General features: G+C 40.5%; 1 protein-coding gene across 1 annotated transcript in view; it reads right to left on the bottom strand.

Annotated features, from left to right (window-relative positions):
* The window catches only part of LOC131843569 (uncharacterized), a 54,568-nt gene that overhangs the window by 13,426 nt on the left and 28,772 nt on the right, over positions 1-12,370 (bottom strand). The window contains exons 5-20 of the mRNA XM_059192241.1: positions 11,049-11,427; positions 10,441-10,596; positions 9,940-10,125; positions 7,710-7,834; positions 6,742-6,901; positions 6,229-6,318; positions 5,600-5,724; positions 5,023-5,143; positions 1,812-2,336; positions 1,661-1,780; positions 1,522-1,629; positions 1,368-1,490; positions 1,214-1,336; positions 1,060-1,182; positions 601-732; positions 7-144 (exon numbers count right to left, since the gene is read on the bottom strand). Coding sequence (XP_059048224.1) covers positions 7-144; positions 601-732; positions 1,060-1,182; positions 1,214-1,336; positions 1,368-1,490; positions 1,522-1,629; positions 1,661-1,780; positions 1,812-2,336; positions 5,023-5,143; positions 5,600-5,724; positions 6,229-6,318; positions 6,742-6,901; positions 7,710-7,834; positions 9,940-10,125; positions 10,441-10,596; positions 11,049-11,427 — 2,734 coding nt within the window. The remainder of the gene's footprint in view (positions 1-6; positions 145-600; positions 733-1,059; positions 1,183-1,213; positions 1,337-1,367; positions 1,491-1,521; positions 1,630-1,660; positions 1,781-1,811; positions 2,337-5,022; positions 5,144-5,599; positions 5,725-6,228; positions 6,319-6,741; positions 6,902-7,709; positions 7,835-9,939; positions 10,126-10,440; positions 10,597-11,048; positions 11,428-12,370) is intronic.

Genomic DNA, 12,370 nt, shown 5'->3' on the forward strand with positions numbered 1-12,370 from the left:
GCGTACGTCTCGGTCGCGGTCCCTGGCGAGCTGGTGGAGGCGCGCGCGGGCGTCCTGCAGGTGGCGGTCGGCCTCCGCCGCGCGCGCCAGCGCCTCGCCCGCACGAGACATCAGCGACAGCTTCTCGTCCGCCGTCACCTGCACCTGACAACCGCGTTACGGAATTAGCTGCCTTTGTACGCACACTTTTAATGGGGGAAAGCCAGCGTTTGCGATCGTCAGGGATTGCATTTGAGTACTATTTTTGTTCACTCTATCGAGCTTGTTCGATAGTCAAATGTCGCCAAAAGCCGGTAAAACACGCACGATTGAAAAAAGTAAGTTGCGCGAGCTGGCGTCGCGCGTAGCATTTCTCGTTCTCTTTGTCTAAATTTACATGCACATTCATTCCTGTGTGAAAACCTATTCACGCTTGAATTAGCGTACGTGTAAAAGCAGGTATTAACTCACACTACGCAACTAAAAAGCAGGATATTGTCCCAAGAGTATACTAACATTAAAGGTGTCGCCGCTGGAATCGAGTTACGACTCGAGTTTTAAGGCGTTTGTAACCCGGGTACCAACAGGCAAACAATTAAATATATTTCGAGGTTATCTTACTTGTGCTTGTAATTCAGCGACATTGTCCTGTTGGGTTTTCAGTTCGCCCTGCAAAGCTGCCTTCTCTTGTCTCAGCTGCTCCAATTGAAATTCAAGCTCGGATATTGTCGATTTGGCATTATTACGCGACACCTGAAATTATAATATTGGCATATGTTTATAATATATCTTCACGGGGCGAAAATGAAAAAGAGTGCAAATTTGCGGAATGACTTATAGAACGAATGAAGGCAAGGCCAATTCCCACCTGCGAACCCTCAGCTCGAAGGCAACTAAGCTGATGTAATTTCCATCTTCATTGGAATGAGCTGAAATTAATTGGAGTCTAATAAGGAACGCTTACGCTAATGCTATGCAATTTGCATTTCTGCTGGTGTTGCGAGTTCTCATGGGTGGCGACAATCAGTGATCATCGTTTATGGTATATGCTATGTATGAGGTAGGTGTGAGGGTGTGTACCAGCGCGTCGTCGTGCAGCTTGCGCGCGTCGGAGTGCGCGCGGTCGAGCTGTCGCTGCGCGTGCGCCAGCCGCTCGGCCAGCGCGTCTGCCTCGCGGCGCGCGCTGGCCGCCGCCGCCGTATGCTATGTATGAGGTAAGTGTGAGGGTGTGTACCAGCGCGTCGTCGTGCAGCTTGCGCGCGTCGGAGTGCGCGCGGTCGAGCTGTCGCTGCGCGTGCGCCAGCCGCTCGGCCAGCGCGTCTGCCTCGCGGCGCGCGCTGGCCGCCGCCGCCGTATGCTATGTATGAGGTAAGGGTGAGGGTGTGTACCAGCGCGTCGGCGTGCAGCTTGCGCGCGTCGGAGTGCGCGCGGTCGCGCTGTCGCTGCGCGTGCGCCCGCCGCTCGGCCAGCGCGTCTGCCTCGCGGCGCGCGCTGGCCGCCGCCGCCGTATGCTATGTATGAGGTAAGTGTGAGGGTGTGTACCAGCGCGTCGTCGTGCAGCTTGCGCGCGTCTTGCGCGCGCTGCGCGTGCGCCAGCCGCTCGGCCAGCGCGTCTGCCTCGCGGCGCGCGCTGGCCGCCGCCGCCGTATGCTATGTATGAGGTAAGTGTGAGGGTGTGTACCAGCGCGTCGTCGTGCAGCTTGCGCGCGTCGGAGTGCGCGCGGTCGAGCTGTCGCTGCGCGTGCGCCAGCCGCTCGGCCAGCGCGTCTGCCTCGCGGCGCGCGCTGGCCGCCCCCGTATGCTATGTATGAGGTAAGTGTGAGGGTGTGTACCAGCGCGTCGTCGTGCAGCTTGCGCGCGTCGGAGTGCGCGCGGCGCGCTGCGCGTGCGCCGCCGCTCGGCCAGCGCGTCTTCCTCGCGGCGCGCGCGCCGCCGCCGCCAGCTATGTATGAGGTAGGTGTGAGGGTGTGTACCAGCGCGTCGTCGTGCAGCTTGCGCGCGTCAGCTGTCGCTGCGCGTGCGCCGCCGCGGCCAGCGCGTCTGCGCGCCTGCGCGGCGCGCGCTCCTATGTATGAGGTAGGTGTGAGGGTGTGTACCAGCGCGTCGTCGTGCAGCTTGCGCGCGTCGGAGTGCGCGCGGTCGAGCTGTCGCTGCGCGGCGCCAGGCGCTGCGGCCCGTCGTGGGCGTGTGCCTCGCTGGGCGCGCGCTGGCCGCCGCCGCCGTATGCTATGTATGAGGTAAGTGTGAGGGTGTGTACCAGCGCGTCGTCGTGCAGCTTGCGCGCGTCGGAGTGCGCGCGGTCGAGCTGTCGCTGCGCGTGCGCCAGCCGCTCGGCCATTGGCCGCCGCCGCCGTATGCTATGTATGAGGTAGGTGTGAGGGTGTGTACCAGCGCGTCGTCGTTTTTTTTTGTGACCAGCGCGTCTCCATGCGCGCCTGCCCTCTGGTGCTTACGGTTTCACCGGACGACAGGGGACGAGGGCAAATCGCACTCCGACCCCGAGAAGGACTTATGGACCGGCTGAAGGTCAGCATGGACACCTTTATTTATTTATTGTTTTTTTCGTAGTACTCTAATGCCGTCGGCCACAGCTAGCCTACGGCTTCACCGTAGGATTGGCAGATGAGATAGAGCAGATGGCACTCCAACTCCGCGGAAGGTCTTATGGACCGGCTGAAGGTCAGCATGGACACCTCTATATATATGTCTCCCCTATAGTATCTATGTCACCTCTTTATCGCCTAGAACACAGAAATCCTGGGAACTGCTATTCTCAGAGAGATCCCTTGATAGAAAGCCACGCGACTGATTGAATTGATAGATCTGTAACCGTTTATATTATATTCCGTTTATATATATATCCGATCCCTTATTTCATGAACAGGTAAAATCTTATTCGAAAATATTTAAAAAGGTTTGTCATTCAGCTAAGTCTCTCTATTTAGGTAAAATAATAACTAAATCTAAAGATAAAATAAAAGCCACTTGGAAAGTAATAAATAGCGAAACTGGAAAAGTTAATTTTCAAAATAGCAAAATAGCTTTAAATATTAATAACAAATTGGTAAATTCCGACACAGGGGTCGCGGATACATTGGAATCTTATTTTACTAATATTCCATTAATTACGACATAGGCTCTAAAATCTTCCCCGTCTGCTGCTGAAACTTTACTAACAGACAATGTTAGCAAGTCATCAGCTGTATTTAACTTTAGACATACAACATCAGTAGAAATAATGAAAATATTTAAACAGCTTAATAATAAAAAAACAGAGGATCTATGGGGTATATCTGTTAAAATACTAGATAGTATAATGGAAATTATTGCGCCGTCTCTTTCTTTTATTTTCGATAAATGTATAGATGAGGGTAAATTTCCTAACATAATGAAAATTAGTAAAATCATACCGCTTTTTAAATCTAGAGATAGGAGTGACCCAATAAATTATAGACCTATATCTATAGTCCCAGCACTCAGTAAAATTTTTGAAAAAATAATCCTTATGCAACTTGTCAGTTATTTCAATTTAAATAATTTAATCCACAATAGTCAATTCGGTTTTTCCAAAGGTCTTTCAACTACAGACGCAGGTGCAGAGTTGCTTAGACACGTATTTGCTGTATGGGAAACTAAAATGGATGCGATAGGTGTTTTTTGTGACCTTCCTAAGGCTTTTGATTGCGTTGATCATAATACATTACTAAAAAAACTTGCTTTTTATGGCGTAAAAGACAATGCTTTAAATTTAATAAAATCTTATCTATCTGATATGTACAGAAAGTGAAAGTTAGCAACGCTACGTCTGACGGGTCACTTGTGCAAATGGGTGTACCTCAAGGATCCATTCTCGGTCCATTATTATTTATTCCTAGTTTACATTAATGATCTCCCATATGCCATGCAGGATAGATGCGGCATAGTATTATTTGCAGACGATACTTCATTGATTTTTGAAGTTAATAGAATGACTAATAATTATGACGATGTGAGTGCTTTGCGGCGTCTCCTGCACTGGTTTACAACTAACGATCTTATGTTAAATGCTAAAAAAACAAAATGTGTTAATTTTTCTCTGTCTAAAAGTTTTAATACTAATTGCTATATTAAATTAAATGACGAATCTCTCGAATTTATAGAATCTACTGTCTTTCTAGGAATCACACTAGATAATAAAACACAATGGGGTGCACAAATTCAAAGCCTTGCAGCGAAACTAAGTTCAGCAGCTTTTGCCGTGCGTAAGGTTAGACAATACACTGATACTGATACTGCTAGATTGGTCTATTTTAGTTATTTTCATAGTTTACTTTCTTATAGAATATTACTATGGGGAAAAGCGGCAGATATTAAAAATATATTCATATTTCAAAAACGTGCCGTTCGAGCGATCTACTTTATGAAGAGTCGTGACTCATTAAGAGAGAAATTCAAAGAGGCAAATATTCTCACCGTTGCTTCTCAATTTATATATTCAAATATCCTATATGTTCATAAAAATCTTGACTTATTTCCAAAAAACAGCAATATTCATAATATTAATACTAGATTTAAAGACAAACTTGCTGTTCCCAAGTATCGTTTAGAAAAGTTAATAGGTCTTTTATGGGAATAGGTATAAAAATTTACAATAAGATACCAAAGGATATGTTGGAATTACCCTTAAATAAATTCAAAACATCTGTTAAATCATATTTACTGAGCAAAGCCTATTACTCACTAAACGATTACTTGAATGACGAGTGTGCATGGCAATAGTTGTTCATGCACTGAATTTTCATTTAATGTTAGACATAGACACCTATATAAATATACATTGTAAATAAACTGGCTTTAAAAAAAAAGTAATTCAATTGAGTTTCTTGTCAGTTCTTCTCAATTGGATCTATATACCGAACTGGACGGTAGGGAAAAAAAAAAATTTGAATGTAAAAATTTGACGTTCATAAGCGGCTAAAATGTCCTACATGAATAAATGATTTTTGAATTTGAATTTGAATTAAACTAAACGTCAAGTATATCACACAGTTATGATGCAATTACCTTGGCTTTAGCGGCATCCAGCAAGTTGGTGAGATTATGGAGCTGTTCCTGGCGGGCGGTAGCCTCATGTTCCCACTGCAGCCGCTCGGTCTCCAGACGTTCAGTATTACCTTCCACCATCCTAGACAATTTACAAACTTGTAGATTCAATTGCTATACAATTTTCTTAGCATTCATTTTTATCGCAAAAAAACAACAAATTAATAAAAAACGCTAAGCACACATATCGAGACTAAAAACTAAAAATCTATACTAAATCCTATACCAAGTCGCCAGTCAGCGTGGTAACAATAGCTAAGCTAGATAGGTTAGATTCTTTATTAACCTCGACGCAAAAAGGGCAGTGTTATAAGTCGGAGGTATCTGTATATCTGAGGCAACGTAGTTCCTAAAAGAATGGACCAATATTGATGCAGTTTTACTTTATTTTCAATAAACGTGATTAAGATGGTTTTTAGTCACTATTTATTAAAGATTTTTTATTTGACTCGAGAGTTTATAATTATATAATATTGTTTTGATAGGTTTGTGTTATTGTAATGAGTTAAAGTAATAAAAAACATAGCTAATAACTCACCTAATTCTCTCTGTGAGCGATTCATTTTCTTTGGTTTTCTCTTCCAACGCAGCTTTGGCATCTTTTATCTCCGTCTCGAGCTCTTCCACCTTACTCTGAAGGTGACGTCGCTCTTCTTGCGACAACTGTTGTAATAAATATTAATAATGAAAATTTATTATAAGCAGCTATAAAAATACATACATATGGTGATAAATAAATAAATAATTTACATAGTAATAGGCTATAAAAAGAGATCTTATTGCTTAAGGTATCTTCCAAACAATATTTGGATATAGATGACCAGAGGTCAGAAAGTGGCGCATTCTCTAAGTGACTAAGTTCGGATTTGTTGGGAAATTTCCATTCATATAATATGAAAGTACTAAATATAGTTGAGGAGATGTATATATAAATAAAACAGGACAATTCACAGTTAAACAAAGCTCTGCCGCTTGTGTTATGGGTACAAGACAATTGATATAAATACTTAAATATATCTTTTTTGTAAATACATACATAATACATATAGAAATACATATAAAGGCAGTACAAACAGATATCATAACAAATGTTTCTGTAGTTAAATGAACCGCAAGTATGACGGAGTCTAAACAGTTAGAAAATAGAGTTCTTATTAAAAAAAATACCTTTAAAACAGTCAAGAGCTGCTCAGTATCTGCAGCTGGTATAGTCTCCGGCTCGACACCCTCTCGCAACAGGAGCTGAAGTGTATCCACCTGAAATACCAAATTATATATATACAAGACGGTAGGGGTTGTCAGCTAGGTTGGTGGTAGGTATTGATTATTTGTAATCTCACGGGTTCGAAACTCGTTTCAGGTCGTCGTAATTTCGATCTCCGTTTATGTCCAATAAACGGGGATTGATCGGAGGAGTAACATTGAAATATCGAAAGTTCTGTGTTTTTATTGTGTTGTGTTATATAAATTATAAAATTAATAAATTTTATTGCTTCTTGCTTCTGGCAATAAGACCGCCTTTTGTACTTCCATATCTCTTTTCTGTATAATTCTTATGTATTAATTCTATTGGTGCAATAAAGAGTTTATAAATAAAATATAAATAAATAAATTGTTACTGATTAATTTAAATAAATGTCTATCTGTTAGACAAGTTGTTTGACATCATAACCCACAAACCTTAGTCCTGCTGTCTTCCAACTTCTCCGTCTGCTGACACAGAGACTCGAGCAGCACCTGTTTCTCCTCTGCCAGTCGCTCATTGTCGGCGTGCGCATCCGCCAGCTGCGTCTGCAAGTCTGCCAATTCTGCTAACGTTGCTTGCAACTCTTCGCTTGTGCTGCAGATTTTATTAAATAAACAGTATAGAACCATTCTTTATTCAAATTCTAAAATGGAATGATGATCTACATTTTGCTTATATACCTGGTATAAACTGGCAACCATCGTCGCCATTTCGGAGGACTAATAGAATAGCATAGAATAGAATAAAATAGAATAGAATAGATATGTTATTGAACTTTAGAATAATTATGTGATTGGAATCACTAAGGCGGATGGAAATTCGCTGTCTCTACACCCTGAAACTTGTGTGTCTCAGACTTTGAGGTTTCAGAGAAGTTTCCTACTGTACACACTACTTGTGTATAGAACTGCCGTGATTTTCTCTAGAGACTACAGAATGGATATATTTAAGAAGGGTATTGTATCTCTATAGAAAGTCAGCAACGCGCACTTGACACTTTTGGTATTTCAAACGTCATAAGAGAGTTTGGCATAAAAGAAATAGGTGAGGCTGAGATAACAGAGGACTTCGTGCAAAGTTTATCTTAAAACATTTTTACATTGTAGCGCGGCGGTTCACCTCACCATTGTAGCGTTATATATTATGTGATGAGGTGTCGTTACATAAGATATTGTTTATTGTAGTATGTAGGTAGTGAGTATACCAGTGAAATAATTATACTATTTATTGTATATTAGTAACTTTATTAGGTAGTGTGCTACATAGCTAGTAACGCGTACATTCGACGCGGAGTCGGACGTAGACTGTTTGACTGAACTTAAATCTATGTTAGTGGAGACGTAATGGAAGGGTCACAAGTGTTGACAGAAATATTACAAGTGTAGGCACAATATGTTGTTACCTGTAATGGTGTTCTTCCATCTGCTGTATCCTGTCCTGTAGGCAGGCGACGGACACCTCGCTGAGTGATGACGAGGAGTGTTTGTCCCACTCGGGGGTACTGGCATCACCGCTGTCCCCATCTCCCTGTGGAACATATTAATTTATTAACATTTTTCTCCACCAGAAATGTATGACAGTAAAAATTTATAGATTAAGAAGATAAATGTAAATTTGACTCTATACTCTGCATTTAGCCTCTCTCATTTGGGCCGTTTACGTTGTGCGTAGAGCCGAGACTACTAAAATCGTCAATCAAGGTCCTGGCAGAAGTGCAGAAGCTTTCTGGTGTAGAATAGAATAGACTCGACGGATAAGCTTGGTTTTATTACTCCTTATACATACAGATACGAACACTACACCTTGGACAATTGACACAGCGTCATCTAGTTCCAAGCTAAGCAGAACTTGTTATATGTGTACTAGACAACTAATGAAAATACATACATATATTTTCTTTCTCAAAAATATAAAAAAACACCCAGACCGAAACAAACAATCATACTCATGATTACAAATGTTAATACCTTGCGAGGAATCGAACCCGCGACCATCAGAAGTAAGGCGGTGTACTAAACCGCTGGACCACCGTGACCGTCCATTTCGAAAAAAAAAAAATAGTAGAATACTATTTATTGACTCATACTGACATAACAATAATGACTTCAAAAATTACAAACTACAATTTACACATTAGAAAATAGAGTCAATGTGGACCACAACTCAGAATAATGCTAGAAACATAGTTTCAAGCGCTGATTTTCAGGAAAAAATATTTAATTATTTAAGCCTCTTAGATTTGGCATGCTTAATATTTTATCATTGAATGTCACCATAATTTTTAATTAGTAGAAAATCTTATCGATTCCTAGATATAGTAAGATTACCAATATCAAGTAATATTTACTTTACAGTGAGATAGATTAATTTTTAATTTTAATTATATTAAGTAATTATTATATGTACATGCTGATGGACTGCGATTCATAAATATAAAGCACTAGAATTCAACTTTTTTTCTTATACATGATAATGGAATTCACCCGCCTACGCTAACGGTTTACGCTGGCGGGGCACCAGTGGATTATAACGAGATGAGTATTAGGTCAGGTCAGTTAGCCCATCGTGGTTAATTTACCTTGAATTTATCACGATGGTTTCCAGGGGAACCACGTGAAAATCAAGCCGACATAGTACATTGCTATGCAATGTGGCTATTACTCCACATTACAAACAACCCCCCCCACACACAAAGATTCAACTGAGGTACTCTATTTTACTAATTTCCAGTGCTAATCAGCTTCATTGTGATCTGTGTTTCAGTAGGGTGCAGATTAAGCTATTAAATTACGGGATAAAAGGCGTAACATGACATCATAGTCCTCCGAAACAGTAATGGTATGAATGGTATCGTAGATGTCACATAATAACGTGACGTCCGTAAGGCTGTTAATTTTTTTTTGATCCGTCAGCTTGATACCATTACATCATCATTGCCTTGCCTTTATCCCATTATTTGGGATCGGCGCAGTATGTCATTCTCTTCCCTTGCTCTCTATCGGTCGTCATATATGAACATACTCTTCTTTTATTCATATCATCTTTCACACAATCCATCTTTTCTTAGGGCGTCCCCTCCCTTTACATCAATTTTGAGTTACAGCTTGATTGTTGAGCAGCAACCTTTACAAATACACAAAAAATACCGGCAGGACTTATAGTCTCATTTCAAGTATGCTATAATTTTGTCAAAAAGTAATTAGAATATTCCATTTTAATTAGTGCCCGTAAGCCGAACACACCCGTCTCCACAAGCAGCACCCGTTCACGAATATGACCGATTGTTTCATTCATTCCATTCATGCACCATCCATCACCTTAGCTTTTACTCATCTAAAAGGTTGTCTGGAAGACATCGCTTAAGCGGTAAGACCTTTTGCATACTCTATATAATGTTTTTAGTAAATTTTAAAGAGTAATCATATTCTTAATAATATTATAAACGCAAAACTTTGTGAGAACGGATGGATGTTTGTTACTCTTTCACGCAAAAACTACAGAACGGATTGTGATAAACTTTACAGTAATATAGCTTATACATCAGAATAACATATAGGCTATAATATTCATTTGGGTGAAATCGAATAATAAATAAAAGTTAGCTCTGTATATTCTGAAACTAGAGGACTTACATTGTGCGCAAGCGCAATGGACGCGGGCGCTGATGAGTGCATGCGTCGCGGCGCCGGCGCTAGCAGCAGCTGTCGCTTCTCGCTGTCGGAGAGCGGCGAGTGTGCCACGCCGCGCAGCCGCGCCCGCAGCGCGCCGTTCTCGTCCGCCAGACGCTCTAGGGCCGCCTCTCTTTCTATTTCCGCTGACTGTTTTAAACAACATGTCTTATGTATAATAATGGGCATTATTGTCATTTTAATTGGTATTGTTGGTCTAGTTCACCCGTCTGCGCTAACGGTGTACGCTGACGGAACACCAGCGGATGTCTGTCTAATTACTCAAGATCGATTCAAAAGTTAGCACAAAAGATCCATTTTCTACAACTACTTTATGTGTATTGGCTTATACTGATTCGGTTTACAAATCATTAGCTTCATTTATTAACAATAATAGTATAAAACTGTAGTTCATGGTTATTAATTTCTTTCCTAAATTCCTTAAAATGATTTCTTTGTACCAACCTTCAGTCTTTCTAGTTCCGCCCGCAGTCTCTCAGCATCTGCAGCGCGCTCTAGGAGCTCGTCCACTCTGCTCTGTAGTTGCGCCCGCTCCATGGTGCTCATCTCTAATTCCCTTCGCAGCGACTCGATCTCGCGAATGCCAGATGCCAAAGATGCCTGCAAATCATGAAGTTATATGTTTATTTTTACTTATAATGTTAAAAGCTGATTAAGCTGAACGGTAAATATTATTTGTATATTTGTACAAAAGTATACTTATATATTAAAAACAAGAGTGTTTACCCCGAAACTATATTTCTGACTTTTTTCTATTTGGATTTGAAGGGAATAAAAGCAATATGCCATAGGAGTCAGACATAAAAAAATATATGCTGTGAATTTTACTTAACATAAAAAAATCAATTCATTCTGTTTAAGGGTTAAATTTTTAATAGTAACCGTGAACAAATCTGGTATCAGAGCTAGTGTGATTAAAAAAACATAAGTGACATAATCATATATTCTATCCTTAACCGCAAACAGATACGTCATAATTTTAAAAGGTTAATTCACATTTACCAGATTAACCCTGGATATTACCAAATGGTCACAAAAGAATTACTACTAACCTCGGATGGTTCTCTAGGCCTGAGCTCCACTTCCTGGAAGCCAGGCATGTGTTCTGCGTTCAGCGTCACGGGCAAACTGACACACTCCTGCGACCCCCTCTCGTCTACGGACCCCAGTTCCTCGGCACTCCCATAATCATGTATCCTAACCTGTCCATCTTCATACGTCTCCAATCCTTCTCTCAATTCGGGGTCTTCTAAAACAGCATTATTATTCCCGAGATCTTTCCTCTTGTGTGCTTTGTGTAGCTTCTCTTTCGATCCAAAGATCTTGAGAGATTTGTCTCGTGCTGGAGCAACTTTGTGATGCTTTGAATCGAGACTGGAGACGGAGGGAGCGCCCTTGAGAGTGGACTCCTGCTTCCCCTGACTCGGTCCTCTACGGAACAACGACTTGAACTTCATCATCTTGATGATTTATATCATGCTTGTAGGTAACGTTCGATTGAGTTCGTTATTTCATTATTCGCTTGTTGACACTTTACGCTTTTAGTTGTTCGTGATCGGAATTAGTTAGTCATATTTTATCGTTTGCTATACGCAATCTATAGTAACATTAAATGTAACAATAAAGATACATGTTTATTCAAAAAATTAACAAAACCCATAACTAAGTTTGTTTATAATGATTGCTGATTTCATATTTTAAAATAATTGATGATTTCACATTTAAAAATACATAACGATTCATTCATTCATTCATTTCGTTCGAGTTTATCACTATGGACACTGAGACTTTTGTTATAAAAGTAACTGTAAAAATATAAGTAAACAAAACTACGATACAAATACTAAGTACTAATATAATAATATAAACGCGAGAGTCTGTCAATTTATTATTACATATTCACGACCGATGAATTACCGTAACTGATATAATGTATTTTATTTATTGTTATACAGTTAGTATCGACCTTGGTGATGGAGCTATCTTTTGTCTTGAAAATAAAAGTTGTAAGGCCAAATTAGGTAATGAATGTTTGTATGAAAATTTAACTCTGATTTATAAATTTATTCAGTTATTACATCTCTCACAGTAGTATTGCTCGCGTCGCCATCCGCGTAGCCGTAACTTATTGATTGACGAACCAAAAGAGCCCGTAACATCTTGTACACGTGTTTTTTTTATATAATAATCCTGTTCACTACATATAAACGCTATAAATCGCAGTATAGATATATTTCCATTACATACTTCATCAACATTATTCATGATTACACACACTCGAAATAATCATAGAAAGCTATATATCGCCTTTATTTTAGTGTATACTAATACATACTATGCACTAAATACAATTATTGTACACAGTGTATAGACA

This window comes from Achroia grisella, unplaced genomic scaffold, assembly GCF_030625045.1.
Source record: "Achroia grisella isolate CSIRO2021 unplaced genomic scaffold, CSIRO_AGI_Agris_v1 utg319, whole genome shotgun sequence".
Lineage (NCBI taxonomy): Eukaryota > Metazoa > Arthropoda > Insecta > Lepidoptera > Pyralidae > Achroia > Achroia grisella.